The 27015-nt window shown below is 39.9% G+C and overlaps 3 protein-coding genes across 5 annotated transcripts; 1 reads left to right on the top strand and 2 right to left on the bottom strand.

The window, feature by feature from the left end:
- The first annotated feature begins 11820 nt into the window (after positions 1-11820).
- LOC141612143 (early nodulin-93-like) lies at positions 11821-14081 on the top strand. The gene is made up of 4 exons (XM_074430862.1): positions 11821-11986; positions 12080-12141; positions 12246-12321; positions 13286-14081. Exons 1-4 carry the CDS (start codon positions 11902-11904, stop codon positions 13369-13371), a joined length of 309 nt encoding a protein of 102 aa, XP_074286963.1. The 5' UTR covers positions 11821-11901; the 3' UTR covers positions 13372-14081.
- LOC141612141 (endoribonuclease YBEY, chloroplastic) lies at positions 13031-22319 on the bottom strand. 3 transcript variants are annotated; one of them, XM_074430858.1, is made up of 14 exons: positions 21808-22312; positions 19589-19840; positions 19413-19508; positions 18926-19106; positions 18718-18786; positions 18534-18634; positions 17490-17582; positions 17172-17243; positions 15965-16084; positions 15684-15734; positions 15199-15387; positions 14455-14742; positions 13871-13955; positions 13031-13498 (listed from the first exon to the last, which is right to left on the bottom strand). In XM_074430858.1, exons 1-12 carry the CDS (start codon positions 22219-22221, stop codon positions 14575-14577), a joined length of 1806 nt encoding a protein of 601 aa, XP_074286959.1. In that variant the 5' UTR covers positions 22222-22312; the 3' UTR covers positions 13031-13498; positions 13871-13955; positions 14455-14574. The 3 variants fall into 3 exon arrangements, with proteins under 3 accessions (XP_074286959.1, XP_074286960.1, XP_074286961.1); XM_074430859.1 differs by lacking the exon at positions 13871-13955 and having other exon boundaries at positions 21808-22319; XM_074430860.1 differs by lacking the exon at positions 13871-13955 and having other exon boundaries at positions 19589-20261; positions 20707-22227.
- A 648-nt stretch (positions 22320-22967) lies between these two features.
- Positions 22968-26603, bottom strand: LOC141612142 (amino acid permease 6-like). Its single transcript, XM_074430861.1, has 7 exons — positions 26272-26603; positions 25434-25667; positions 25071-25164; positions 24763-24980; positions 24190-24329; positions 23872-24099; positions 22968-23564 (listed from the first exon to the last, which is right to left on the bottom strand). Exons 1-7 carry the CDS (start codon positions 26381-26383, stop codon positions 23139-23141), a joined length of 1452 nt encoding a protein of 483 aa, XP_074286962.1. The 5' UTR covers positions 26384-26603; the 3' UTR covers positions 22968-23138.
- Positions 26604-27015: the final 412 nt, after the last annotated feature.

Genomic DNA, 27015 nt, shown 5'->3' with positions numbered 1-27015 from the left:
GATTAAGTTTGTTAATTCGTTTTTATAAGTCGAGAGGCACGTAAATGAATTAGACTAAGCATGTGTAGTAGGACGACCTACTCATAAACGAGAGTTTCTCTAGGACACGGTCTATGGTTGACACTAATATCGAGAGGTGGGTGTCTCTAAGCCTAAACAATTAACGATTCATCAACTTCTATGTTTAACTTGAACATTTACATAATTCGCATGTGTGACCCGACCTCCCTAGACTATTTTTTTATCATTATTGTTTTCTTCTAATATCCAACCAATCAATCATACTGTAACACCCCCATACTCCGAGTGCCTTACCAGGACCACCCAGGTATGGAGACATCACCATCTCGGTTGCCCGAGGTATGATAATCAAACAACAGCGATAAAGAAACAACATTTATTATTAATCGTTTAATGAATGAATACAATCCTTGAAACCCAAACTGATAGTACGATACATTATTCCAAACTGTCTACTCAAACTGAAATGTAAATAAAACTAAACTACAGCGGAAGACTCTATCGTCACGTCGTGGCCATCCCAGCTATCCCGTATCATCTCTATACCTGCTCAATATCTGCTCACCATCCCCGAATGGATCACCGCAGGTTTTCAAAACAACACCGGGGTCAGTACTAATCACACAATCAAAACAGATAACAACAATAAGACAAACAGACAATTTGAATCGCACACACACACACACATCCACCCAACCGTCTCAATCACCGATCGTCCACTTTGGACTACCGCGCAGTGGGGGACCGCAGCCGTTCCCACCTAAGCCCCGCTCATCGTACGAGCGATAACCCTGTCCATTAATGTGCACATCCCCTGCCGTGGCGGGTTCCACGGAGGGCGAAACTAGGGCGTGAGATCACTCCCGCAAGTGACCCCACTCAGCCGAGAACGCATCTCGAGAACCATCAACAACACAACCACAATCACAAACACAATTACAATCAACAAATCAATTAACTAACTACAAAGACATCACCAATATCCCATTATGGGACTAATGCGAGTAGAAATCCTACGGAAAGCACACAAGGACGATATCTACAAATTTGTCTCAAAACGCCTCCTCTATGAACTCTCCTCCTAACATAAACATACGAATACTACTATTCAATCACTTATCCACAAAAACCCCCAATTACTAAAATTAGGGTTTCACTAATCTCAACAAAACGTTATAAAAATTATGCTAGAAGCTTACCCTCGACGCAAGGAATCCAACGACACAAACTACGATGCAATCCGACCGTCTGAACTCCGGGAATTGTTAAGGACGCGATTAGGGAGATGACTGACTGCTTTCTCTCTTAAACAGGTTTTAGGTTTTGGCAAAAGTGTTTTAGAATAAAGACGAATATGTTTATATACCTTAATCGCGTAATTAACAAAACCCGAGAAAAACCCCCGATAAACCGGACACTCGATCGAGTACCCAAGGTACTCGATCGAGTACCCCCCTACTCGATCGAGTGCCCCAGCTACTCGATCGAGTACCCATCAGGTCAGAAACTATTTATTCTGCGACACACCCCTTACTCGACAGAGTAAGGGCTACTCGATAGAGTACCCCCAAGACCATAAATACGGAGTATTACAGTCTTCCCTCCTTAAAAGGAACTTCGTCCCCGAAGTTCAAACCACTACCAAAACAAAGGTACTCCCATAAGCTTCCCGACTCGAAGGTCAAAATAAACACAACGCAAAACGTGCTACCTAACCCAACTTATCCCGACAACATACCGACACAACATATGCAAAAAGGTGCATCAAACTCTTAGAAACTCTCGCGATCATCTCCTACCCCCCTAAAAGAAACAAGGTTACGTCCCCGTAACCATACATACCTGATCAAAAAGGAAAGGGTAACGCTCTTTCATGATATCCTCCGCCTCCCATGTAGCTTCCTCAGTCTCATGGTTAGACCAAAGGATCTTAAGCAAAACTGTCTCACCACTCCTGGTCTTTCTAACTTTTCGGTCTAGGATCTGCTTAGGCACCTCAAGGTACGATAAAGACTCATCCAGCTCTAAGCTCTCTGCCTCCAACACATGTGACGGGTCACTCACATACTTCCGCAGCTGCGATACGTGAAACACATTATGTACCCTCTCCAAAGCAGCCGGTAACGCCAAACGATAAGCCACTTCTCCAACTCGCTCTAAGATCTCGTAAGGCCCTATAAACTTCTGACTTAGCTTGCCTTTCTTCCCAAATCTCATAACTCCGCGCATAGGAGACACTTTCAGAAGAACTTTGTCCCCAACTTGAAACTCTATGTCCCGACGATGTAGATCTCGCATAACTCTTACGTCGATCCTGCGCCGCTCTCATCCGTTCCTCGATCATCTTAATCATTTCCACCATCTCATGTACCATTTCTGGTCCTAAAACCATCGCTCTAAGACTGCTGTCGTCCCAACAGATCGGACTCCTACATCTCCTCCCGTACAAAGCCTCAAACGGTGCCATACCAATACTAGTGTGATAGTTGTTGTTGTAAGAAAACTCTATCAAGTCTAACCTCGCTCCCAGCCTACCACCGAAATCCATCACACACGCTCTCAACATATCCTCCAAGGTCTTGATTGTTCTCTCGGTCGCCCATCATCTGTCGCAGGATGAAATCTTTGTACTCATCTTCAAAGTCTGTCCCCAACGATTCCTGCAACTCCTTCCAAAACCTTGATATAAACCTCGCATCTCTGTCGGACACTATGTCCTTAGGGACTCCATGTAACTTAAGCACGTTCTTTCGATAGGCCATAGCCAATTGTGCCTTAGTCCATGTATCTTTCATTGGAACAAAGTGAGTGACTTGGTCAACCGATCCACTATCACCCAAATCATATTGTTACCTTGTTGACTCCTAGGTAAACCCACAATGAAATCCATGGAAATGGATTCCCACTTCCACTCCGGCACCTCCAAAGACCGAACCTTACCTTGTGGTCTTCTCTGTTCCCCTTTAACTCTCTGGCATGTCAAACAACGGGACACAAACTCATCTGTCTCTTTCTTCATCCCAGGCCACCAAAACGTTTTCTTCAAATCTTTGTAAAGCTTGTCACCTCCGGATGAATCGAATATGGTGTGCAATGCGCTTCTGTCATGATTGTCTTTTTCAACTCCTCGTCATTAGGAACACACCACCTACCATCAAACCTCAAACTACCATCTGTATGAATGGAAAAGCGGGACACCGTCCCTTTTCTACTCCGACTCTCCACTCCACTATCTTAGGATCCAAAGCCTGTTTACCTCGAATATCATCATAGAACTCCATATGTCTTGTCATATCACCCATAGCCTCTCCTTTCTCGCAACATATGAATCCCAAAACTCGCTACCTCATCCCTCGGTCTCATCAAAGATAGAGTGTACACAAGGAATGTACACTCTTCCTACTCAAGGCATCGCCTACAACGTTGGCCTTTCCTTCATGGTAGATGATATCCATGTCGTAATCACCAATCAACTCCATCCACCTCCTCTGTCTCATGTTCAACTCCTTCTGCGTGAAGATGTACTTGAGACTCTTGTGATCAGAAAATACCTTAAAGATTGCTCCATAAAGGTAATGTCTCCAAATCTTGAGAGCAAACACAACCGCACCCAACTCCAGGTCATGAGTAGGGTAATTCTCCTCATAAGGCTTCAACTGCCTAGAAGCATAGGCGATCACTTTACCATTCTCGCATCAAAGACACATCCCAACCCATTCTTCGAGGCATCCGTAAAAACCTCGAAATTCTCGCTCCCTTCAGCAATGCTAGGACAGAGAGCGTGGTCAAACGCTCCTTTAATGTTTGGAACGCCTTCTCACAATTCTCATCCCAACGAAACCTGTTCTCTTTCCTCATCAACGCCGTCATCGGTCTAGCTATCTTGGAGAAATCTTTCACGAACCGCCTATAGTATCCAGCTAAACCCAAGAAACTCCTCACCTCAGCAACATTCTTTGGTGCTTCCCACTTTGTCACTGCCTCAATCTTTGCCGGATCCACCGCTACCCCATCTTTAGAGATTACATGCCCCAGAAAAGCAACTTTCTCCAACCAAAACTCACACTTGGACAACTTAGCATACAACTCATGATCTCTCAACGTCTGCAACACGATCCTCAGATGCTCCTCATGCTCCTCCTTAGTCTTTGAGTAGACTAAGATATCATCGATAAACACCACCACGAACTGGTCCAAGAACTGTCTAAAGATCCTATTCATCAAATCCATAAACACTGCCGGCGCATTGGACAACCCAAACGGCATCACCACATACTCATAGTGGCCATACCTCGACGTGAAGGCTGTCTTCGGTATATCCACATCTCTAATCTTCACCTGATGGTATCCTGACCTCAAATCGATCTTAGAAAAGACCGTTGCACCACTCAACTGATCAAACAGGTCATCTATCCTTGGCAAAGGATACTTGTTCTTTATCGTCACACGGTTCAGCTCCCGGTAATCTATGCACAACCTCAAAGTTCCATCCTTCTTCTTCACGAAAAGAACTGGTGCTCCCCAAGGCGATACACTTGGTCTAATGTATCCCTTCTCTATCAACTCATCCAATCGCTTCCCGAGCTCCTCCATCTCCTTAGGACCCATACGTGCACGGTGCCTTAGAGATTGGCCCCGTCCCCCGGCTTCAACTCAACGGTGAAATCTATCTCCTCTGCGGTGGCAACCCGGAATCTCCTCTCGGAAAGACATCTCGCATACTCTCCCACCATGGTATCTCCTCAATCGCCGGGCTCTCTATCCGATCATCTCTCACATGGCACAAAATCAGAGGACATCCCTTCCTCAGATACGACTTCAAAGCGACAGCTGCAATCAACTTAACTTTGGGTTTGACTAGAAACCCACGGTAAGACATACTAACACCCTTAGGACCTCTTAGGGACACTTTCTTTTGATGACAGTCTATCTTAGCTTTATACTTTCCTAACCAATCCATCCCAACTATCATCTCAAAACCATTAAAAGGGAACTCTAGCAAGTCTACAGGGAAATCGACTTGCCCAACTATCAAAGATACATCTCTAAACAACCTCCCACACGTTACAGACTCACCTGAAGGTATGAAAACTTGCTCCCTAAACGACTCATAAACCCTCAAACCCAACCGCTTTACATGACTCGAAGACACAAACGACCGAGAAGCCCCCGAATCAAACAAAACAAACGTAGGAATACCATTAACAAGGAATGTACCGGTGATAACGTGCTCATCCTCCTCACCGCTTTCGGTCCATCATGAACACTTGCCACTTGACCCGCCCACCTCCCTGGACAAGATCGGCTGATGCGGTCGGCTTAGCACCCGACCCTTGATTGTTGTTGTTGTTCATCGGCGTCTTCGGATAAGAATTACCGCCGTTGCGGTTGCCTCCACTCGGTAGCTCGACCTCCACGGTTTGGCCATGATCCCGCCGGTCTGTTGCTCGCGAAGCTCGCGCAGTCCGGAAAGATCCCGGTGCACTCGTGCACTCATGCCTCTTGTGGCCTACGCCACCACATCCAAAGCAGTCACTCCCCTCACTGTTGCTCACACTCCCACGACCTCTCCCAAAGGAAGTTCCAAAGATCGAACCCAGAACGTAAGAAAACCCCTTAGATCGATTGTGGTTGCCTTTCTTGAAATTAGATTGGCCACCACCCTCGCTCTCAGACTTCCTCTTCTCTCCACCAGACCTCTCCCTAGCCATCTCCACTAGCCTCTCGCTCTCCCTCCCTCTCTCATATGCTTCCTTCACATCGTAAGGACTCCCACGGGTAACTTATCCATAATTGTCGTGGTCAGCCCTCTCTCAAACCTTAAAGCAAGATTCTCCTCACTCAAACCCATGTCCTCAAAGATATCTGGACTTCTCATTGAACTCGCCCGTAGTACTCGACCCACAGACATCTCAGCCGTCATCTTAAACTTGTCGAACTCCTCCCTCAACTTACTCCTCACATGCTCTGGCACGAACTCCTTCCTCACAGCCCTACGAAACTCCTCCCAAGGTATAGCAGGTAACCCCTGGTTGGTATATAACTCCTTGGCACTCACTTTCACCGAGTCCCACCACTTGCCACCGCCTCCCTCGGATAGAATGCAGCTTGATCCACCCTCATCTCATCGGGACAACGAACTAAATCTAGTATGTTCTCCATCTCCTCACCCAACTATCAAGGTGGTTAGGCTCCTCAACCCCTTGTACTCCTTCGGGTTAAACCTCGCGATATAGAGGCTGACTTTAGCATGGTCAACCTCCTTCTCCTTACTCTTATCCTTGTCTTCATTCACTCTCTTCAGGGTCTCCGTAAGAGCGTCTTGGTGTTCCAACATCTTAACGATGTCATCCGTAGTCATAAGCTCAGCTCTCGCGTACAAAGCATTTCTCTTGGGCGGCATCTTGAAGCTATAGAAGAAAGGGATAAACATAAACACGCGTACTAAACTCCAAAACACGAACACGCGTTGTCCAGCACCTACTCGATCGAGTATCCTAACCCACTCGATCGAGTAAGGGGCTACTCGATCGAGTGCCACTATGTACTCGATCGAGTACCCAAACTCCAGAACTAAACAGACCTTCTGATCTCTAACCCACTCGATCGAGTATCTAGGCTACTCGATCGAGTGACCCCCTACTCGATCGAGTACCCCTAGTTACTCGATCGAGTTCCCCAAAACTCGATTCTGGACTCAAAATCGCCAAAAACCTACCCGATCGAGTTAGTCTCACTCGATCAAGTGCCCCCAATACGTACAAGCGACCCGCATGTTATTCGTATACTAACATGCCAACTTTATCAAACCTCATGATAACAAAGTAAATATGCTATGCATCTACGCTACTATCGATAAGATCAATTCATCATGCTATTAAAGCCACATTATAAACATCCAACATGTTATCATCTCATTAACATGTTCCACATATAATTATTTCCTTTTACATGCTCAACTTCCTATTTCAACACCAAACAATCAACACATTCACCACTTTGTTGCACAAGTTACTAAGCACACACATGACTCAAACACATTTTCCCCCACGTGACCGGTTCAAAGTTGTAGGGCGACCCCTTGCGACTTTAGGACGTCTCCCAAGCCTTTGCACTAGCTCCTACAACTTTTACCCTGGGTTCATTTTAATTGACTCTCTATGTTCATTAGGTTCATTGGTTACAGGTTTCAGGATCGTCGCTCTGATACCATTTGTAACACCCCCATACTCCGAGTGCCTTACCAGGACCACCCAGGTATGGAGACATCACCATCTCGGTTGCCCGAGGTATGATAATCAAACAACAGCGATAAAGAAACAACATTTATTATTAATCGTTTAATGAATGAATACAATCCTTGAAACCCAAACTGATAGTACGATACATTATTCCAAATGTCTACTCAAATCGAAATGTAAATAAAACTAAACTACGGCGGAAGACTCTATCGTCACGTCGTGGCCATCCCAACTATCCCGTATCATCTCTATACCGCTCAATATCTCGCTCACCATCCCCGAATGGATCACCGCAGGTTTTCAAAACAACAGGGGGTCGACTAATCACACAATCAAAACAGATAACAACAATAAGACAAACAGACAAATTTGAATCGCCACACACACACACACATCCACCCAACCGTCTCAATCATCGATCGTCCACCGGACCCGCCGCCAGTGGGGACCGCAGCCGTTCCCACCTAAGCCCCGCTCATCGTACGAGCGATAACCCTGTCCATTAATGTGCACATCCCCTGCCGTGGCGGGTTCCACGGAGGGCGAAACTAGGGCGTGAGATCACTCCCGCAAGTGACCCCACTCAGCCGAGAACGCATCTCGAGAACCATCAACAACACAACCACAATCACAAACACAATTACAATCAACAAATCAATTAACTAACTACAGCACATCACCAATATCCCATTATGGGACTAATACTGAGTAGGAAATCCTACCTGGAAAGCACACAAGCAGACGATATCTACAGCTGTCTCAAAACGCCTCCTCTATGAACTCTCCTCCTAACATAAACATACGAATACTACTATTCAATCACTTATCCACAAAAACCCCCAATTACTAAAATTAGGGTTTCACTAATCTCAACAAAACGTTATAAAAATTATGCTAGAAGCTTACCCTCGACGCAAGGAATCCAACGACACAAACTACGATGCAATCCGACCGTCTCGAACTCCGGAATTGTTAAGGACGCGATTAGGAGATGATCGACGCTTTCTCTCTTAAACAGGTTTTAGGTTTTGGCAAAAGTGTTTTAGAATAAAGACGAATATGTTTATATACCTTAATCGCGTAATTAACAAAACCCGAGAAAAACCCCCGATAAACCGGACACTCGATCGAGTACCCAAGGTACTCGATCGAGTACCCCCCTACTCGATCGAGTGCCCCAGCTACTCGATCGAGTACCCATCAGGTCAGAAACTATTTATTCTGCGACACACCCCTTACTCGACAGAGTAAGGGCTACTCGATAGAGTACCCCCAAGACCATAAATACGGAGTATTACACATACGTTAACCGACCTTGATAAAATTCACTCCATAACAACTACTTCCTCCATTCAACTCCACTCTACCTATTTGTATTTTGCACAAATATTAAGAAGGGTGGGGTTGGGTGAAAAATATTGTAAATAAATAATGGGGGTATAATGTAATTAAGTGGGGTATGAGTGGAAAAAGGTGGAGTTTGATGTAGAAGTAGTGGGGTATGAGTGGCAAATATTGTAAATAAGTAAGGTGGTATGATGACAAAATGGTTATTTGGCATTCCTTTTTAGGAAATAGGTAGAGTGGAATTGAATGGATGAAAAAGGAAAGATGGTAGAGTGAAGTTGAATGGAGGAAGTAATTAACAACTACCGTCTCTCTGTGGATTCGACCCCTACGTACTACATTCATTTGTATCTAGGGTATTTATTTTTGATGGATTTCCCGCTGAAAAATGAAAAAAATTCGGTTTTTAGTTAAAATTTCCGACTTTGTTTCATATTTTGTGTTAAACTTTAGGCAACTGTGCCATGTTTTAGTCAAAATATTATGTTGCATCATCTGTTTGGGTTTTCAGTGTGGTAAGTTTTTTTGCTTGTTCATCGTTTCATATGTTTTTTTTCTGTTTTTATGTTGGTTTAGTTGGTGAACTGTAATTATTTTCGAGATCGGTGTTGGAAAATTGATTATTTGATGAGATACATGTCTTGGGTTTTATACTTCTATTGGAGGGTTTGAGTGATTCCCTGGCTGATGCTTCTCTTAACCTACCAAAGTGTGTATTCGTTTTTAGCTATCTAGCTGGTATATTTATAGGTCCAGTTAAAACCGTTGGCTCAATACAAATACATCACTGCCCTCTACGGTTTTCTATTGTGTTTTTTTCTTCTTCTTCTTGCATTTCCCCTTCTATGTAGAGGCTGGTGTGTAAGGATTGTTGTCTTTATTGATTCGTATCAATCTATTGGATCTATTGGATTGCGCACACTCTGGACGTGAAATCTTTTGACTATTGTCTTAAATTATCAATTATCGTAGTGCAGTTTTCTCTATTTTATCTTTTCAAGCATCCATAAAACTGAATGCATACTTCCTTCTTTCTAGAATATAGTGAAGGATAGTCTTTTGGTAACTTGATTACTTGTCTTTTAGTAAAACAAAAAATGATTACTAGTCTTTATCAATTATCATCAAAATGATTAGGTCAGTCATTCCGCCACATATGTGGCAATCACGGCTCAAAATATAGTACTCGTATGTAGGGATGGCAGTGGGTCGGGACCCGATCCAGATTCTGAGGGTCGGACCCTAATGGGTCGGGTATGGGTCTCATTTTTCAGACCCAATGGGTATGGGTCTTAAAAAAATATTTCGGGTCCGGGTCCGGGTCTAAGTTATGAGACTCATACCCGACCCTTAGACCCTTTATTAAAGAAAAAATAAATCAAAATTACAATTTTTCTGAATTCATACTGGCAGACTGTAACTAAAGTCTCTTTCTCTTCCCTCGTCCCATAAAGTGATAAAATCCAACCAAACTATTCTGACAATACCACCACTTCATCACTGACACAAGAAAACCACCACCACAGCACTGATACGCGACTGACAACCACCTCTTTAATAGCCGGCGACCGACAACCACCATTAACGGCAGATTAATAAACTCATAATGTTAAAGTAGTATGGATTTTTTTTTTAATATTATAGACCATATAGCTGTTAATCTTATTATTAAAGTCACTAAACTCTGACCACGGGTAGACCTGACCTACCCTTACCCATAGGGTCCGGGTATGGGTCCTCAAATTTTAGACCCATGCCAGGTCGACAGACGGGTCCAAAGGGAAAATCTCGGGTCGGGTCCGGATCTAAGCGGACCCTACCCAGACCCTACCCATTGCCATCCCTACTCGTATGTGGTAGTATTTTAAACCTTTACAAAATGTTCACTGGACAATGTCTAGTCTCTATTTAAGACATAATTGCCTTGCCCTAAATGCATTTTTTTAAAGGTTAATAGCTTAATATTGGAAGTAAAGAAGGTAGGCGTGGCTGTGATGCTCAACAAACCAAGATCGGCCTATGTGAACTATTTATCATTTATGTTGGTTTGGTTTTGCATTAAGATGTATGACAGGGCACAAAATCTCATTATAGACGGCAACTATTCGTCTATAACTAAAGACGGGCCAAGTAACATACCACATTACGCATAAGACAAACAACAACTTGCGTGGTGGGGCCCAAAAATATTACCACTTTAAGAATATTTGACCCGTTTCTTGCTATAGACGGATATATCCGTCTATAGCAAGACTTGCTGATGACAGGGAGATTGGAGTATTTGTTGTATGAATGAATCGTCTATTAACACTTGTGCTATTCTGGTGCTTGGTGTTTTTCCCTTTTCCTACAAAGTAAAATATATCAGGGATCCCCCCCTCCTTTTATTCAAAGTTTTAATACTGCAGATAAGTCGAGTCCGATAAATTCAGTTCGGCAGTAAATAATTTCTTTAATTTTGTGATATTTTCAATTAATTTGGGGATTCATCGTTCTTCAACAAGAAGAGGAAACCAGACGGGTCTTTCCACAAAGAAAGAAAACTGTATGGTTTTCTCTACCTTTTGTTTTAAAGGGATGGTTTTAATAACGAAGACAAATAATTATATATTTTACATCACGAAAGATTAACCTCTCTGGCTCTACAAAATGAGTCATACTTAGTTACTTACCAAGTTACTAGTAATCACACATAATTTCAACAACATTTTAAGACAAATTTCTCGTTCACCCTAATTATCCATTCACCCTTTTAGTTGGTTAGTTTAATTAAAGTTAAATTTAACACGGATGATTAAATCTTTAAATACCAAACAAATGGTATAAACTATTTGGCGCCAATTCCTAAATCAAAACAATGTTCATCTGTATCTATGGGCGGCGGGATTAGTGGTTTGTGAAAAGCTGCCATTGACGAATGATTGTATAAAATAGGTAATTAACCAAACACAAATTCTCATTATAGACGGACACTATCCGTCTATACGTATAGACGGATATCATTTCCCCTCACAAAATACCCATTTGCCATAAAGTGGGAAGCACATGGGGGGTGCCCTACTTTGTCCCCCTACCCATTTTATTAAAGGTCTTTACCTGTCTGTTCGCCCCACCCGTCTATACCAAGACCTATTGTTAACCAAATAAAGATTCCCCTATAATAGTAGCCAAACTATAAATAGTGTTAACAAATAATAGTGGAGAAAAAAAAACCAAGAAAAAAATAGAGAGAAAGCTATTCAAATCATTTCAAAGAAAAAAAAAAAAAAAAAGAAAAAGAAAAACAGGGTAAATGGATGAAAGCAACAGAAAAATGGGATCCATGTTCATTGCTTCGCCTAATGAAGTTAAAAAGACTCGTAATCAATGTACTCAAGGTAATAATTATATGTTTGAAATGTTTGAATAATCTTGGAGCATTTCTGATTAATGAATATATGAATATTTACGGAAATTGAATAAATGGGCAGAGGGAGTAAGAGCTGGAGCCAAGGCTGCGGCAATCACCGCGGTTATCGCCACCGTGCCAACGGTATGTCCTCGTGTTTTCTAGTATCAACAGATTCTTGGTTTGGTCGTATACTTATCGTTTGATAACATTTCTACTATATGTATTTGTTTGCATGAAAATGGCAGATAGCAGCATGTCGAGTTATTCCATGGGCCAAGGCCAACCTTAATTACACTGGTCAAGCACTCATCATATCTGCAGGTAAAAATACCTTCAAATTCTTCTTTTTATTTATTTATCTAAATAAATTGCTACACACAATTACAAGTAAAGATGGAAAATTCTTGCTAACTGTTACGGAGAGTTTTCCTCGAGTTTTATAGCTCATCTGTATTTTTTACTCCCAACTTCTCGAAGGTGTAGTTAACGTAGTTTGTCTTAAACAAGATCTTTTACCGCAAAAGTCTTATATGTAGACACCTCACAAAACTATGCCGATCTACATCTGAATGAAGAACCTGAATTTACCCGCAACTCAAAATGAACAGACCCACTGTGATGTATTGTCGCATATTAATCAGTATCCCTTTATAACTTGATAACAAAAACCGTGAAACTTACCTGAACCTGAAATGACACGATGGGACCAGAGTGCTTGCAAACTCCCATGACCAAACCCCAAACTAACCAAAACCACACTGGGCACGATTAAGCCGTTTGCCAGGTTTATATGAAAAGACTTTATTTCTAAGACCAGCCTATTAATCATGTAGCTGGGGCCTGGGTGTGTAATCTACCAGTACCATTGTAATCATTTCACTGGAGAATCATTTGGTTTTCCAAATGTCATCCTCAAATTTCCAATTTTCTGCTTAAATCTTTACTAATTTTCAGAATATAAGAAGAGTAGAAATCATAGCATCAAATTTCACGTTTTCGGGGAAAATTTTATTTTATACACCATTAACAATTCAAGAAAAGGGTGATGCATATACATTAATGTTTTCCTCAGTTAATGTTATCGAATCAATACATACAACTAAGGCATTAGCCTTATTATATGATGTTAATTTATTAAATCAATTCAATAGTACACAATTTGATTCTATGAATAGTTGGATACAAACATCGCATATGAGTTTTTGAACCATTCCTCTCTGATATGAGCTCTTGCCGATTATCATCATGTTTCAATTACTTGATGAAAAAAATACAACTATTGCAGCATCAATCGCTGCGTTCTTCATAACTTCCGACAAAACAATACATGAGTGCGCCCGAGCAAATGCAGACTATGATAAAAGTACCTGAAATAGAAGCTGCACCAAGCTGAAGCCTCCTGCCCTACCAAATGCGACCTACCTGTCTTCGAGATGCCATCATCTTCAGCATCCAAGTTCATTCATGAAATAAATTAACGCTCGTTCTCGAGTTTTTGCTGTAATATTATAGGCAAATGAGATTCAATAAGATAGTACAACTAGAAATACAATGGTGTTAGAGCATCCGCAAAGGCGGAAATTTGCCTCCCCATATACCCTCTCTCTCATCATATGGGGCACCCCATTATTGCATTACCCTCCCCATCACTTGGGGCTCCTCTATTTTTAGGGGAGGTCCCCAAGAAAATGCAAAGCTTTTTTTGTGTTTTTTTGGGGAGGTTCCCAAAATGTTGTGAGTAATTTATTTTTGTTGGGGAACCTCATTGTTGCGGACATGATATTATAAAATGGGGAGGGTAGATGAAAAAGTTAGTGGAGAATGTGGTGGACGAATAAGAAAAGGAGAGATAAAATATGGGGAACCTCACCATTGCGGATGCTCTAAGTTTGATACTCAGTCTTTTTCAGTGCCTAGATAAATTAACCAACATTACTACAGTGTATCTGCTCCTGCTGACAGGGTAATGTAAGATTAGAGTTCAAGAAAAAATATTAGTGCCTCATATTGTGTCAACGTAGCCATGATGTAAAGGGCTCAACACTGGATGATTTAATTTTTCATTAGCATTTAATGTTGTCTTAGAAGATGTAAATTACCAACTTACTCTGTATTACGGAATTGGCGATTTTGTGCGCTATAATATTTAGAGATCTAAGAGTAAAATTGATACAAAAGAAGAGAAAACATGCCACCAATCCCATGAAATCATAGATCAATAGTGTCCATGTCCTCCTTACCAGCGAGTTGTTTTTATTATGGGAAGAAGATTATCGAAATTGGCGTAAAATTAATTACTCCATACAAAGGAAGACTACTAGCAACCGAAAACAAATAGATTTAATTACTTGGTCTTTACTGTGGAAAAAAAACAGAGCTTTGATATAGCAACTTTTAAGTCAGCCACGAGAAGAACTAGAAAAATTCCAACATCAATGAAATAGATCCTCTAACCTGTGTTGGCGCGAATAGAGGAGTTCTCCAATAGATAGCATGCAATTTGTATGGAGTTTAAACCCAGCTAGGAAAAAATGAAGAGTGACTGCATTTCAGAAATGTTCTTCATCCAGAAGTTCAGAATGCATATCGATAAATAGCGTCAGCCACTCCATCTTCGTCATTGCTGACACCAATGACATCTGCTACAGCTTTTGTCTTATCCGATCCATTGCTAAGGGCAACTCCAAGTGTAGCCAACTTAAGCATTTCAATGTCATTTTCCCCATCGCCAATGGCCATAATCTGGCAGAAAGCCAATAATAGTTCAATATTCTTACCAATACTGTTTCCCATAATCATGTGAGCAGTAGTGTACTAATAGTGGATGACAAAATTAGTAGTGACAAAAGACTTTAGCTTATAGGAAAAAGTGGCAGGAAAAAAAAACATTTTGGCTCTTAGATTTATTTCTGGGCTGTTTGCCTGTTTCCGTTGCCTTCCGGTTCTAGACCCCATGGAACAAAGAAGAATGGTTCACTAAACTACTTGCACATTTTTTTTTATTGTGAAGCAACAATCATTAGAAGCAGTTGTCAGCGCATTTTTGTTATGGGTTAAACAACGTCTTGGTGTTGCTAACATTCTAACAAAAGGTTAATGCTGCATACGTCTGACCCCCTTATCTCCCTACGGCAGGAAGTACCTGGACAACAGCTAATTGTTTTAACAATAGTAAGTGAAAAATTAATGACAGTGTACCTCATTTGGAGTGACTCCCAAATGATCAAGCAGCAGTTGTACACCATTCCCTTTTGAAGTTCCATGGGGAACTAATTCAAGCATGTCCGGGACGGTTTGCACTACGGCAGCATGATCTCCAGAGGCTTCTGACCAGAATGGCCTCAAAGTAGTGGTTACTCGGTCAGGAGTGTCTAAGAAGACCAATTTCTGTCGACTTAGAAAGTCAGTATTAACTAATAAGGGAAAGAATAATAGAAAGAGCAGAAGCCAAAGGTACCAACAGTTGGTCTCTCTTAAGACAGGCATATCCGTCTAAAGATCAAAACGGGTCAAATAGCACCCCACTTGGATAGATGAGACAAGGTTTTTACTAGACCCTAAAGGTTCTGCTTTTGTCCCATCTATCCTATGTGACTTGGTTTAAGTTCAAGACAATTATGTCCGTCTTAAACAATAATTTGTGGAAATACGAATATGGGCAAGTGCAAAGTCCTGAGTCCTACCTGTACTTCGGCCGCAGCTAATAGGTCCTCAATTGAAGGCATTGTTTCAGCCTGCATAGAGAGTGTAATGATAGATCAAGATATTGACAAAACTAAACTTATGTGAGTGTTGTATGAGACTATCTCACTGGGAGACCAACTCAGATAATTCCACTTAATTATATACAGAGTATTTATATGGGTAATTGGTTGGTCTTACATAAAGATGCCCACATATCACAAGTTCATAATCATAACTTGCAATTCAAGTAGTATACTAGCACTTTTGGGGTTTTTGGTACCTTTGGCTCATGATAAACACTATGAAGGGAGTCCACAAGAGGATGATCAAACAATGTTAAGCAACGGTCGCTGCAGAATGCGACAAGAGGAATTTGGTGCTCCCGCGAGTATAGGAAGGCCTGAAACATGAAGCATATGCAGTTCCATGCAGTTACAAATAACTTTCGATCTCAACTGAAAGATGGACAGAAAAACATCTAATCATGTTTAGCAAGTATACTAAAGTAATACAACCAACAATGTTTGTCAATACCAACCACGTCAGGATTCAGGAACTACTCTATCAGTAGCTTAATTTCAAGTGCATCAAAGGCAGATACCTAGTAGTTGAAACAACCATCTCTTAGCTAGGATGACTATTTGATCGCTCAACACTTTCTTGTAATGTCCTATATCAACCCTTACAAAAAGATTTGGTGATAATAAGCATAATCACCATTCCATAGAATGCTACTAAGGCCTAACTTAATCATGTGGCATACATCTTCTAGCTTCCATGTTACTCAAAGTCTCAAAGTCAAATGTACTTTAATTATTCAGTCAAGACTGTGTGTCTCGTGTGTGAAACTCCAGCATTCTGACACAGGATTACACTTTACCATTAAGTTTAAGCCAAAAACATGATCTGTGATAGTTAGTAACATGACCATTCATGAATGCCACATCCGGCTTTATTAATCATAATAAAGTGTACATCTTGTAGCTTCCATGTTACTCAAGTATATGTTACTTTGATCATACAGTTTGATTGTGTGTATCGTGCCTGATCTCCGGCATTCCAACATGACACACCACTTCGACAATTAAGTTTAAGTGAGATAGTGTGTTGCACCAGGCACTAGGAGTGGAGTAACATAGCTTAGACCCCCTTCAAGCCCTTTCCCACCATGGAGAAAACATTTCTACAGACATCAACAACCAAAACTTGGAAACAGACATCCATTAAGAATAGATGATTACTTCCTTCCATAAGTTCTAGAGAGCAACAGCCTTTTACTAAGTCATAAATACCATAGCCTGAGAACCAGTAAACTGTTGACTAGCTAAAGTAAGCAAGCTGCAGTTCCATTTACATTCACATTGTAGGCAGAGTAACCTCTAACATACATAAAAACCAAGAAGCTGGAAGAGAGCGGTAAGGGAAGCAGGAATTCCATATCCAAAGTTCTGATATCAGTATATAAACTTATCTTACAAAGCTCATACCTCCACGCAAATGTTTGGATCCAAATTTCTTCTGAAAATCTCCCGTCCTTGCCGCCCATATATGAGTAAACCCTACATAAAAGTCAAATGCAGCATCAAGGTCACAAATTTCAGATTTCAGATGAAAGGAACTTCTCCTGTCCCAATTATAATTATGTTATTGCAAATCTGTTGCAGAAGCATTCCTACAGTAACAACAGAGAGGGAGCAAATAATTCTACCGTACATTTTACATTTTCATACAAAACTTTAAGATCATCATAATAAACAAAAACATATAAAGAACCAAACGCTATTTAAATGAGATCTGAGCATTACCTGCAAGAATACGCCAGGTGATGATTCAGAGAGTACGCCATTTATTCCAACCAAATCGACAGTCTTCAATGCGTTTATGGCACCAGGACGAGCCTGCAAACATCAAATATAAATGTGATAGATACCCAAAAAATTTGAACCATTTATCAAGTAATGATTGTTATAGGAAAATTTCCACTTTTGTGCCCCAACGTTTGAGTTATTCCATTTTCGTGCCTTGAGGTTTGGATAATTCTACTTTGATACACGTAAGTTTGGGATGATTCATACTTTGGCGACCTGAGCTTTGGAAATATGCTCACTTTCGTAGCGTAACATATAAAATATTCAAACTTTATCCTAACTAACGACGCTTTTCAACAAAATAAAATGCAAAAATAAGCATTAAAGTGAATAATAAGCTAAAGTTCACATAATTTGCGAAAAAAGGTACTAGTACGCACTTTATTATGCTTAAATATATGTTTACTTGATAAAACATTATTGATGTTATACTTAAGGTCATCAGATGGGAAATAGCCCGAACCCACCGAAGTGGAATTATCCAATCCCCAGGGCACCAAAAGCATTAACCTAAACCCTACTGCATCAAAGTGGAAAATTTCCATTATATATCTAATTCTATCGAACTTTTTATCTTCGTTTTCCTTTCTTTGTTGAGGGTATAAGGAAAAAAATCACGTTAGCCAAGCCAAAGCATTTTGCGACTGAGGATTTGCTGTCATTGTTGTATTATATATCTGGTTCCTAATATATAGGATTCTACTGCTAAATAAGTTACTACTTATAAACTTAAATGCAAAAGTTAAGTATACTGTTATAGAGGACAACTATTAATTCGAAAAGCAATCTCCTACTTTTTTTAGATTTATCAGATCTCTACGAACTAGGGCAAAGCTAGCTCCCAGAAAGCCATGACGCACAGAGCAGGGCGTCAAAATAGAAAAACAAGCACACAGAAAATACATGGCGAAATGTTTTATCATGTGCAAAAGAGGTGTTCTACAAAAGTTATGAAATGGGTACAAAGTCATGTAATCTCACTTTTCCTGTGGCAATGATCACTTGGACACCCCTTGACATTGCTTCTCTTATGGCATTTGCATTTGCAGAAGAAATCTGACTCTTACTGTTCAGTAAAGTACCTTGCAAGTTAATGTAAAGAAACAAAATTATGCCACGGACAGCCAAAAAAAGCAAAATGGTTAACCTCAAGCCCAATACTCACCATCCATATCACAGAAGATATATTTGAATTTTGGTCCGTAAAAGCGGAGACTGCCTTCTTTTTTCCTGTCTTCAGTAATGACCATGTAAGATTCTCTCACTTTCAAGTATTGCATACATGATTCAAAATCAGTGATGTATACACTCTATTTAGACTTCTAATGAGCTATACTCATCAAGAAGTAGACTTAGCAGGATTACAGTATTACCATCGGTATCAGGGTTTTTAACATCACTAACACCATTTTCTGCATCATAAGCACTCTTGATAAGCCCCTTCCCTTTCCAACCAAGATTCTTCAAAAGTGTTTCTTCCTCCTTTTCCATCTCTTCCTCAGCTTCCACACTTAACTCATGATCAAACCCCAAAAGATGCAAAAGGCCATGAACCTGGAAACTGTCCTCGTTAAGCTAACCGTTTAAAAGTCACAAAAATAAGTAACTAAAGTCTCTATAAATGAGCGAAAAAAACTAGCAATCGGCAACAGATACTAGCCATCTCATCACCAGGGCCATGCCATATGACAGACATACATGTTCCTTTGCCTGTTCTCCTTGTTTCTCTCTCTCTCTCTCTCTTTTTTTTTTTTTGGGGGGGGGGGGGAGGTGAACAAAATGAAACAAGATAAACATGGTAGAAATAAGGCAAACAGATGACTGCAATAAATTTCACGAGGACTGCAGGTGGGAACCAACCAGAAGAATGCGTATCTCGTCAAGTAGAGTGTGGCCTCGTTCTTCTGCTTGTCTAGCAGCTGTCTCGACAGAAATCACGATGTCACCCAACATAAGCTGAAATGAAAAATATAGGAGTTAGTTATTCATAATCCCAGCAGAGCTTCTAATCCACAGCTTTGTTCACGGTTGCTTACAATTGGCAATTTAAGTTCTGGGATATGTTGGGACATAGAGAGAACATCAGTGGCATGATCCTCATCCCTCCAATCTTTATTAAGTGTTCGAATAAACTCGTCATTGCATAAAAGTAAGGATAATTCAACGGTGTCAAATTCTCCAACATTGTTAATAGAGGTATCTCTAGTTTTGTGCTCAGAATTTTTCAGTCTTTCAAACGCCAACTTCATTGCCATTGGAGCATTTAGTCGCAGCATCTCTGCAATGCTCTGCAGAATGAAAATTAAAAATCACTATTAATACAAGTTAATTTGAGGCAAGCAAAGATGACTAAGCCATCAAGTATAAGACTAGCTTAACAGTAGACCATGTGGACCTCAACTTTGTTTGATATTCTCGTCTGAAAGATAAAGATTGTGTAACTTATTTTGGCTAATGGTCTATGACTTCAAGACTTGGAGGGAACTGTATATAAAAAAAGGCATGGAGAAACTAACAAGTCACTAGTTAACTCTAAATGCAAGAAGAACCTTCAATCACAAATTAAAGTTGCGTTCCCAAGCCTTGTCTATGGTCTGTGCCTCTGTGGACTAGAAATGAGATGATAATTGTCAAGGAGATAATTAAAGAAATAACCCTTCCCTTCACTCTCTATTATTGGAAGCGAACTAAGCATAAGCCAGTAAGGTGCTTGTTCTTAGCAACAACAACAACAACATCAGAGCCTTAATCCCAAAATGATTTAGGGTCGGCTGACATGAATCATCCTTTAGAACCGTCCATGGGTGAACGCATACCTCAAAAATGCGAAAAAAATAGAAAAGAAAAAGTGAAAAACAAAAGGGGAGTGAAACATAATACGAAAGCCAAGTAAACTTATAGGTTTTTAAATCGAAGTCCAGATTTCTTTTATAAAAACTTAGAATTTAAATCGAGAATCAAGATTAAAACGATTTTGAAAACGGAAGTAAAACTTAAGGGTCCGGAATACCTGAAAAGTGAACCAAGTATTAATATATAAGAAAGTTGTTGGTAAAAAGGTGTAATAAATCCGAAAAGAACAAATAAATTTTAAAAATTAAATAAAAACATTAAATTTGAGTGTTAAAAGTGAACCAAGGCGCTTGCTCTTAGCATTTCAAGTTAAAATTTGAGTGTTATTCTACCACTAGTTGTCTTTCACATATCTACTGGAATATAGCAACACTGTCCATTATAGTTACTCTGTCGACATTACTGTATTTACTCTGGAATTATGCCTAAGCAGCAACTATAGGTATTAAGGCCGGGAGACATATTGATCATCTGTCTACATCCATTGTTCTTCTGTCACACCAGCCATCTTTTACCGTATTTTATCCATCTTTTAATGCAACATATACTTTCAAAAGAGAGCCCCATTTCACTCCACAGATCACCATGAAGTGGTGAAACCAACTGTTATAATGACTTGGTCTAACAGCGCCAACTAGCAATCTTTTACCCTTATTTCACCCATCTTACACTTTTCAGGTCATCATGATATAGTGAAACCAACTTCATAGCACATCAAATCAGATGAATAAACAAGGAAGCTAACCCTCTTTTAACCAGATACATTGTTTCCAAATGATCCATACTAAAAATTGCGCCAAGAAACACATTGAATGACCGCTGCATGCGAAAAAAATAAGCCCAGTGGGCAGTGACGTTTGTGACGCATTTGCATTATATCATCCTATTCCGAAACCAACGAATAGTAAGTCTTTAACTTCATCTGAAATGGAAATTAAACATGTATTGATACACATTGTTAACAAATTGGAATGCCCAACCACCATGTATACCGCAAAGGTACACTCCTTAAGCAAATACCTCAAGTCCTCAACACCTCATTCGACGTAATCAAATGTTCCCCTTGACTCAAATTCACAATTCAGACATTCAACCAGCTACATTACAGTTAACTAGACATTCCAGGTTACTCAGGATTACATACATTCATATAAGCATTAAAAAATGAGCTGCTAATGATTCAAGAAAACAACATAAACATAAAATCTCCCATATAACCAACCATAAGTCATTATATAGAAACATTGCTCAAAGTATAACCACAAGATCATTAAATGAAGCAAAAAAGAATATACTGTCTTAACTTAATACGTCTCACAAGCTCCTTTCATAATCCCTTGTGAGAGCCGGCTTAAATTAAGACGGTCTTAAACAAGAAAGGGTGGGTGATAAAGAAAAGTACCAAAATTTCAGGATCATTAGGCAAAGCCTCTTCAATAAGAATCTTAACACTAAGCTCCAATTCCTTAACTTTCTTCATTCTTAAAATCCTCCTACTCAATTTCCGATACCCTCTTTCTCCACCACCAAAACCACGACCACCACCATCAACACTACACCGCACCTTCATTCCACACCCTCTAATTACACTCCTCTGTCCACCATTCCCAAATCCATTACCTACCCATTTCCCAAATATAGATGCGTTGAAATGGGTTGGTGGGTTAGCGATGTTACGCGTCGTGGGGAACATTGGCAAGGTGGAGTTTGGTGTGAAGAAGGTGGCGCGTGTCATTGCACGCGCCATGGAATATGAAGGAGGTGAAGGAAGGGAATGAAGGGCACGGCGTAGGTGAGGGGATAATGAAGGGGGCATTTAGACAGTGATTTTGGTGAAGGGAAATGGTTTTGTTGTTTGGTTGAGTTTGACTGTGTGAGGATGAAAGTGACACTAGTTGTTTTTTTAGGTTTGCTAACTTCTGGGTTCGGTTTTTCGGTTTTTGTAGACTTGACCAAAATTGTTCTGACTTGAATAATCTAAATCTAACCCGAATTATAACTCCGGAAGTAATTCTAAATGATACAAACCCTAACCCGAGCTAAATAATCGTTTGTCAGGTTTAGGTGTGTGCTCTCCGGAGAGTGTATTATATGATTATATCCATGGCTTGTAGGAATCTGCATCCGTTGTTCATTTGACCAAATAATGACTTGGGTTCGAGTTCAAGTCACTGATTATCAGGCTGTCATCGAGTCGAGTTGGGTCGATTTTGATTTGCAAAATTCTCAGATTCTATTGGGTTGTATCACTCGGGTCGGATCAGGTTTGCTACCTCGAGATATACCTACCTAGGCATAATCTCAATTCACAAGTCAAATGTTGGCTTAGATCTTTAGCTGTATCAAAACTGCTTGCTTCATCCAACCTCTGCTTTAGTAATTTTACAAATCCTTTGTTTCCGAATCCGTCTCGTAAAAACCACCACGCAATAACAAATGCTTCTTGCAATGAAGCAAAGTCATATCCACAAAGTGACTAATGCAAATAATTTTAGTATTTTTAGAAGTTTATCATTTGACACACATTCATTATGCAGGACTTGAAGGTAGTTAATAACAAGATTTCGTACATTAGATTGCTCATGTATATTGCATTTTCACTATTTTTCCAGCGAAAACAAGTTAATTAGTCTAAAAGCATTAGGCATACATAATACTAGAAGCAAATATGGAAGTGATTGATCATATGGACTCTTTGTTAAGCTCTTTGCCAAGTACGGAGCGCTATTACGATCAAACTTTATACTGGAAGGGCTTCGAGGTTTTTAGTGATTCACCAACACCCTGTATCGAGCCACAAGCAGCAGCCAAGGAAACCAACAAGCAAACCATGCTAAGAAGCTGCAACATGAACCACTTGGTAGACCGTCTTTTGATGTTCTTTTGAGCAATGTACATCTCAATCGGGATATACACTGTCAACGGCCAAAACCCAATTGACCCGAGCAATGCAAGAATGTCGTTGAAGAAGGGCATTGCCATAGCTAGTATGGTTACTATAACCACAAATATGCTTCTTCCTACAAACCTTAGTTTGTTGAAGGTGAATACAGTTTTGTTGCTTATTTTGATCGGGTATTCTGCTTTGACAAACTTTGAATCAGGCCATTTCTCTCTGGCTAGTGTCTCAAACATGCCGTAGACTGGTTGAGCCAACACCTGACCCGCCACAGGAACAAATTATTGGGTTAAGCTACTCACAAATTGCAATGTCATAGGCATTAAAACCACTGTTACCCACAGTGAAGGATAAACGAATTCACTCGTGTCTCATGTTAATTATATGTGACCAAATCATTGACTAGGAAATCTACGCATATATCCGACAACTCAAAAGAAACACGAGACAACCTTATAATAGAAATTTGTGTAAAAATATAATTGGTGCACCTAACAGGTACACCAAATTCTCCGATGACTTGAAAGATTTGTTAGGCTACCAAATTAAATGAATGTTCTGCCATACCTGATAAGCTCCTAGTAAATGGATGACAATGAAAATGTTGGCCAAGTCTACCAGCCAAAAAGGCTCGTAAAATCCGAACCCAGTTAACATGTTCCCAGGCGCACTGTTCCCAAAAGCAGCATAGCCTAAGCAGCCGCACAGCGTGTAAAATGCCGTGGTTGTGAACACTGCTATTGTGTTAGCCTTCTTCATTACCTTATTCTCTGCCGGTTTTGATTTTAGAGTGTCCTGAGGTAATTAATCCCAAGCATCATCAAGGGCTCAAACTCAACATTGAAGTTCACCTTAAATTTTGTATGATTTGGCAAACAAAATTACCTGAATCTCGACTAGGACTTGAGCAAAACTGTAAGCAAAAGCAATGTCTCCAAGTGCTCTGAACACGGTCCATATTTTATCAGGTGACGATACATCTATGCCTACTTCCACTCCTGTTAGAGTAGTTCTTCCTCCTTTTCCTACACAAGATATTTAAACAAATACATTTTAACTTTCAAACTTCTTATAATAAGAGGAACACCAGATCATTCTGGGACCAAGGCTTTGCTGTTGTTGTAACAGGAACACCGAATGATTCTGGTTGGATCAGAGGCGATTCAGGAAATTCCAATTGTCTCTACCAGTAGGCCGAGAGCCCGAGACACCATTAATATTCAAGTGTAATGGCAAATTATTTACTTCAGGTCATTTTTTTGGGTTAAGTGGTTTTGGGTCGGACAGTACTGGAACGAGTTGTCGAATTGGATATATTAATTCAAGTTCCAAGTCATTTTCATGAATTTTTTTAATGAAGTGTAATTAAGATCTTTGATTAGGTTATTCAGGTGGGACCAATCTGTCATGTCTCTGTAAGAATCCACAAAACATAGCAAGTAGAGAAGATTTATTCACCTGATATAATCCTGGCAAGTGAAAGTCCAATACCGATAGAGGAATACGCAAAGGACATAATGGCAGCGACAGTTGAAAGCCATGTTAGCTTATGAAAGCTAGGAATTTGAGACAAGAATACTTCAAATATTCCCAAACCAATCATGTAAGGGTTACTGCTAAACGTGCAGGACGCATCATGCCCTTTTCTGTGAAAGCAATTAGACTTATGTATTGCCCTGAAAATTTTCCAACCAGCATATCTTAGTCAGTTTTTTTTAGCTTAATTTTCAGTTTTCGAGGCATGAACTCAAATTCAGAGGACTTACACCATGCTCATGGATGTTGTAATCGTGTAGCCGATCAAAAACCCACTTAGGTTAGCATACTGTACTATCCCACAAGCTATGCACATTGATCGACCTAAAGTTGTCACATAGTGTGGTTCCAATTAGAGCATTAATTCAAAAAACAATTACAAGTATGAAAAGGAGACGACCCCTGAACAACTCTACTAAGGAGACCAAACACACAGAACAACTGGTCTGGGAAAGGGCCATTTCAAAAATATAACAGGGGTAATTAACATACGGAGTACTTCTTTATTTCTTTACTTTTAACATTTTAATTACTTTAGTCGGACACAAACTTGATTAAGTACGTCATGTTGTGGAAAAGATGTTTATGCATACCTAAATTGGCTTGAACCTCCTCCATGAGTGTATAGTTTCTTTTTCCAGTGACGGAATCAGGGGAGCGGTAACAATCTGCTAAGAGATTAGACGTAAAAAGAGTGATGCCTGAAAAGATGACAAGGGTTGCAATTCCACCTAGCCATCCAAGCTGGGCAGTGGCCCATGCTAGTGAAAGAACTCCTGAACCTATAATTGCCGTTATTATATGCGCACTTGCTGTCCATACCGTTCCTGCATAACAATATTAGTTTTTGCAAATTAGTGAATCAAACAATAAATCCACAAATTTAGACGGATGTATCCTTTTAAGAGAGACTTATTGCAATCCAAAAAATCTCGTCAAAGCACGATTGTATACGATATTTGGAGACGAGTCTAAGAAATACTATAAATTATTACGTACTCTATTTACACTACCTACATGAAATATATAGCCCTTTCGAAGTCCGAGTCATATCATGGACTCTAGTTGTCTTCTAAATTTGTGAGACAGAGTCATAGAAGTATAAACATACATATGATCGACACAAATTCTCATTATTTGTGACGCATCACAAGTTTGTCAGGACTCACCACCGTTTCACTTATTGAAAAAAGAAGGGTGGCTGTGAGATGTCACAACTACATATCTTTTCGTCATAAGCAAGAATAACGGATGATCTGAGTAGGCTAACTTACATAACATCAAATATGAGGCCAATTTACATAAACATCGAATGTTGACATACAATAGTTCTGAATGATTCTTAACTCGTAATAAAATAAGAACGTCTTACAGAATACGAATATCTGGAATACCGGATAAAGAAATAAAAGTATGCAAGTATATATGTACCTGTTCTTTTGGGTTTACCATCATCATCATACTCATCATCTTCAGCAAATTTGTAAGAGACGGCCATTTGACCAACACCATGCTGGAAATACTCATCTCTTGTTCCTCCCATTATTTTTGTCACAAACAGTAGTTTTAAGTAATTAAGTTGAAAATAAATATTACCTTTGTTTAATTTCCCAAATTGCAGAAAGAAGGTTGGAATGATACTTATATTCCAAGATGATGGAACAAGATAAATGACAATTAATAACAAGAATTACTCGTATTAAATAGGAAGCCTAGCTACAGAAACTGCTTAAGTTGAAAACTACGTAGGCGTAGCTAGCTTCGGGTTATTGTCACGCACTCTCGCTGCTTAATATAGCCTTTCCCCGCTTGCATGCCCCTTACAAATGGGGGGCGAATAAGTTCTTTATTTTTTTAAATGAGAGCTATAATAAAGATGGTTTCTATATTATTCGGTTCGGTTTCGTTTTAATATCGGATATGATTACTTTATTATTTAAGTTAACTAACATCTACTATCAAAACTAATCTATTTTTCAAGTGTTTTTAACGTAGACTTAAAGTATTGAGTTACTGGCAAATTGTAGAGTAAAAAACTGAATAAACCATGTCTTCTCCGGAAATATTATGATCCGCCATACTATAGTTGACTAACAAAATGTATTTACAAGCGAGTAGCGACTTCATATTTAATTATCTTCTAGCGAAAAAGTTTCAGAACTAGATCAGAATTTT

The sequence above is a fragment of the Silene latifolia genome, chromosome 11 (genome assembly GCF_048544455.1).
Source record: "Silene latifolia isolate original U9 population chromosome 11, ASM4854445v1, whole genome shotgun sequence".
In the NCBI taxonomy this organism is placed as follows: domain Eukaryota; kingdom Viridiplantae; phylum Streptophyta; class Magnoliopsida; order Caryophyllales; family Caryophyllaceae; genus Silene; species Silene latifolia.
Note: the sequence above shows the minus strand (reverse complement) of the source record. Positions and strands in the feature narration are given on the sequence as shown.

Bases quoted from the DNA above. Each gene is read 5' to 3' on its own strand.
- LOC141612143 (XM_074430862.1), top strand. From the start codon at position 11,902: ATGGATGAAAGCAACAGAAAAATGGGATCCATGTTCATTGCTTCGCCT. The intron at 11,987-12,079 runs GTAATAATTATA...ATAAATGGGCAG, and splicing joins TCGTAATCAATGTACTCAAG to AGGGAGTAAGAGCTGGAGCC. The intron at 12,142-12,245 runs GTATGTCCTCGT...TGAAAATGGCAG, and splicing joins TTATCGCCACCGTGCCAACG to ATAGCAGCATGTCGAGTTAT.
- LOC141612141 (XM_074430859.1), bottom strand. From the start codon at position 22,221: ATGCCCCCTTCATTATCCCCTCACCTACGCCGTGCCCTTCATTCCCTT. The intron at 18,635-18,717 runs GTGAGTATTGGG...TTAACTTGCAAG, and splicing joins TATCTTCTGTGATATGGATG to GTACTTTACTGAACAGTAAG. The intron at 15,388-15,683 runs GTAGGACTCAGG...CTAAGTCGACAG, and splicing joins TAGCTGCGGCCGAAGTACAG to AAATTGGTCTTCTTAGACAC.
- LOC141612142 (XM_074430861.1), bottom strand. From the start codon at position 26,383: ATGGGAGGAACAAGAGATGAGTATTTCCAGCATGGTGTTGGTCAAATG. The intron at 25,668-26,271 runs GTACATATATAC...ATTGTTATGCAG, and splicing joins TGGTAAACCCAAAAGAACAG to GAACGGTATGGACAGCAAGT. The intron at 25,165-25,433 runs GTATGCATAAAC...TGACAACTTTAG, and splicing joins GGAGGTTCAAGCCAATTTAG to GTCGATCAATGTGCATAGCT.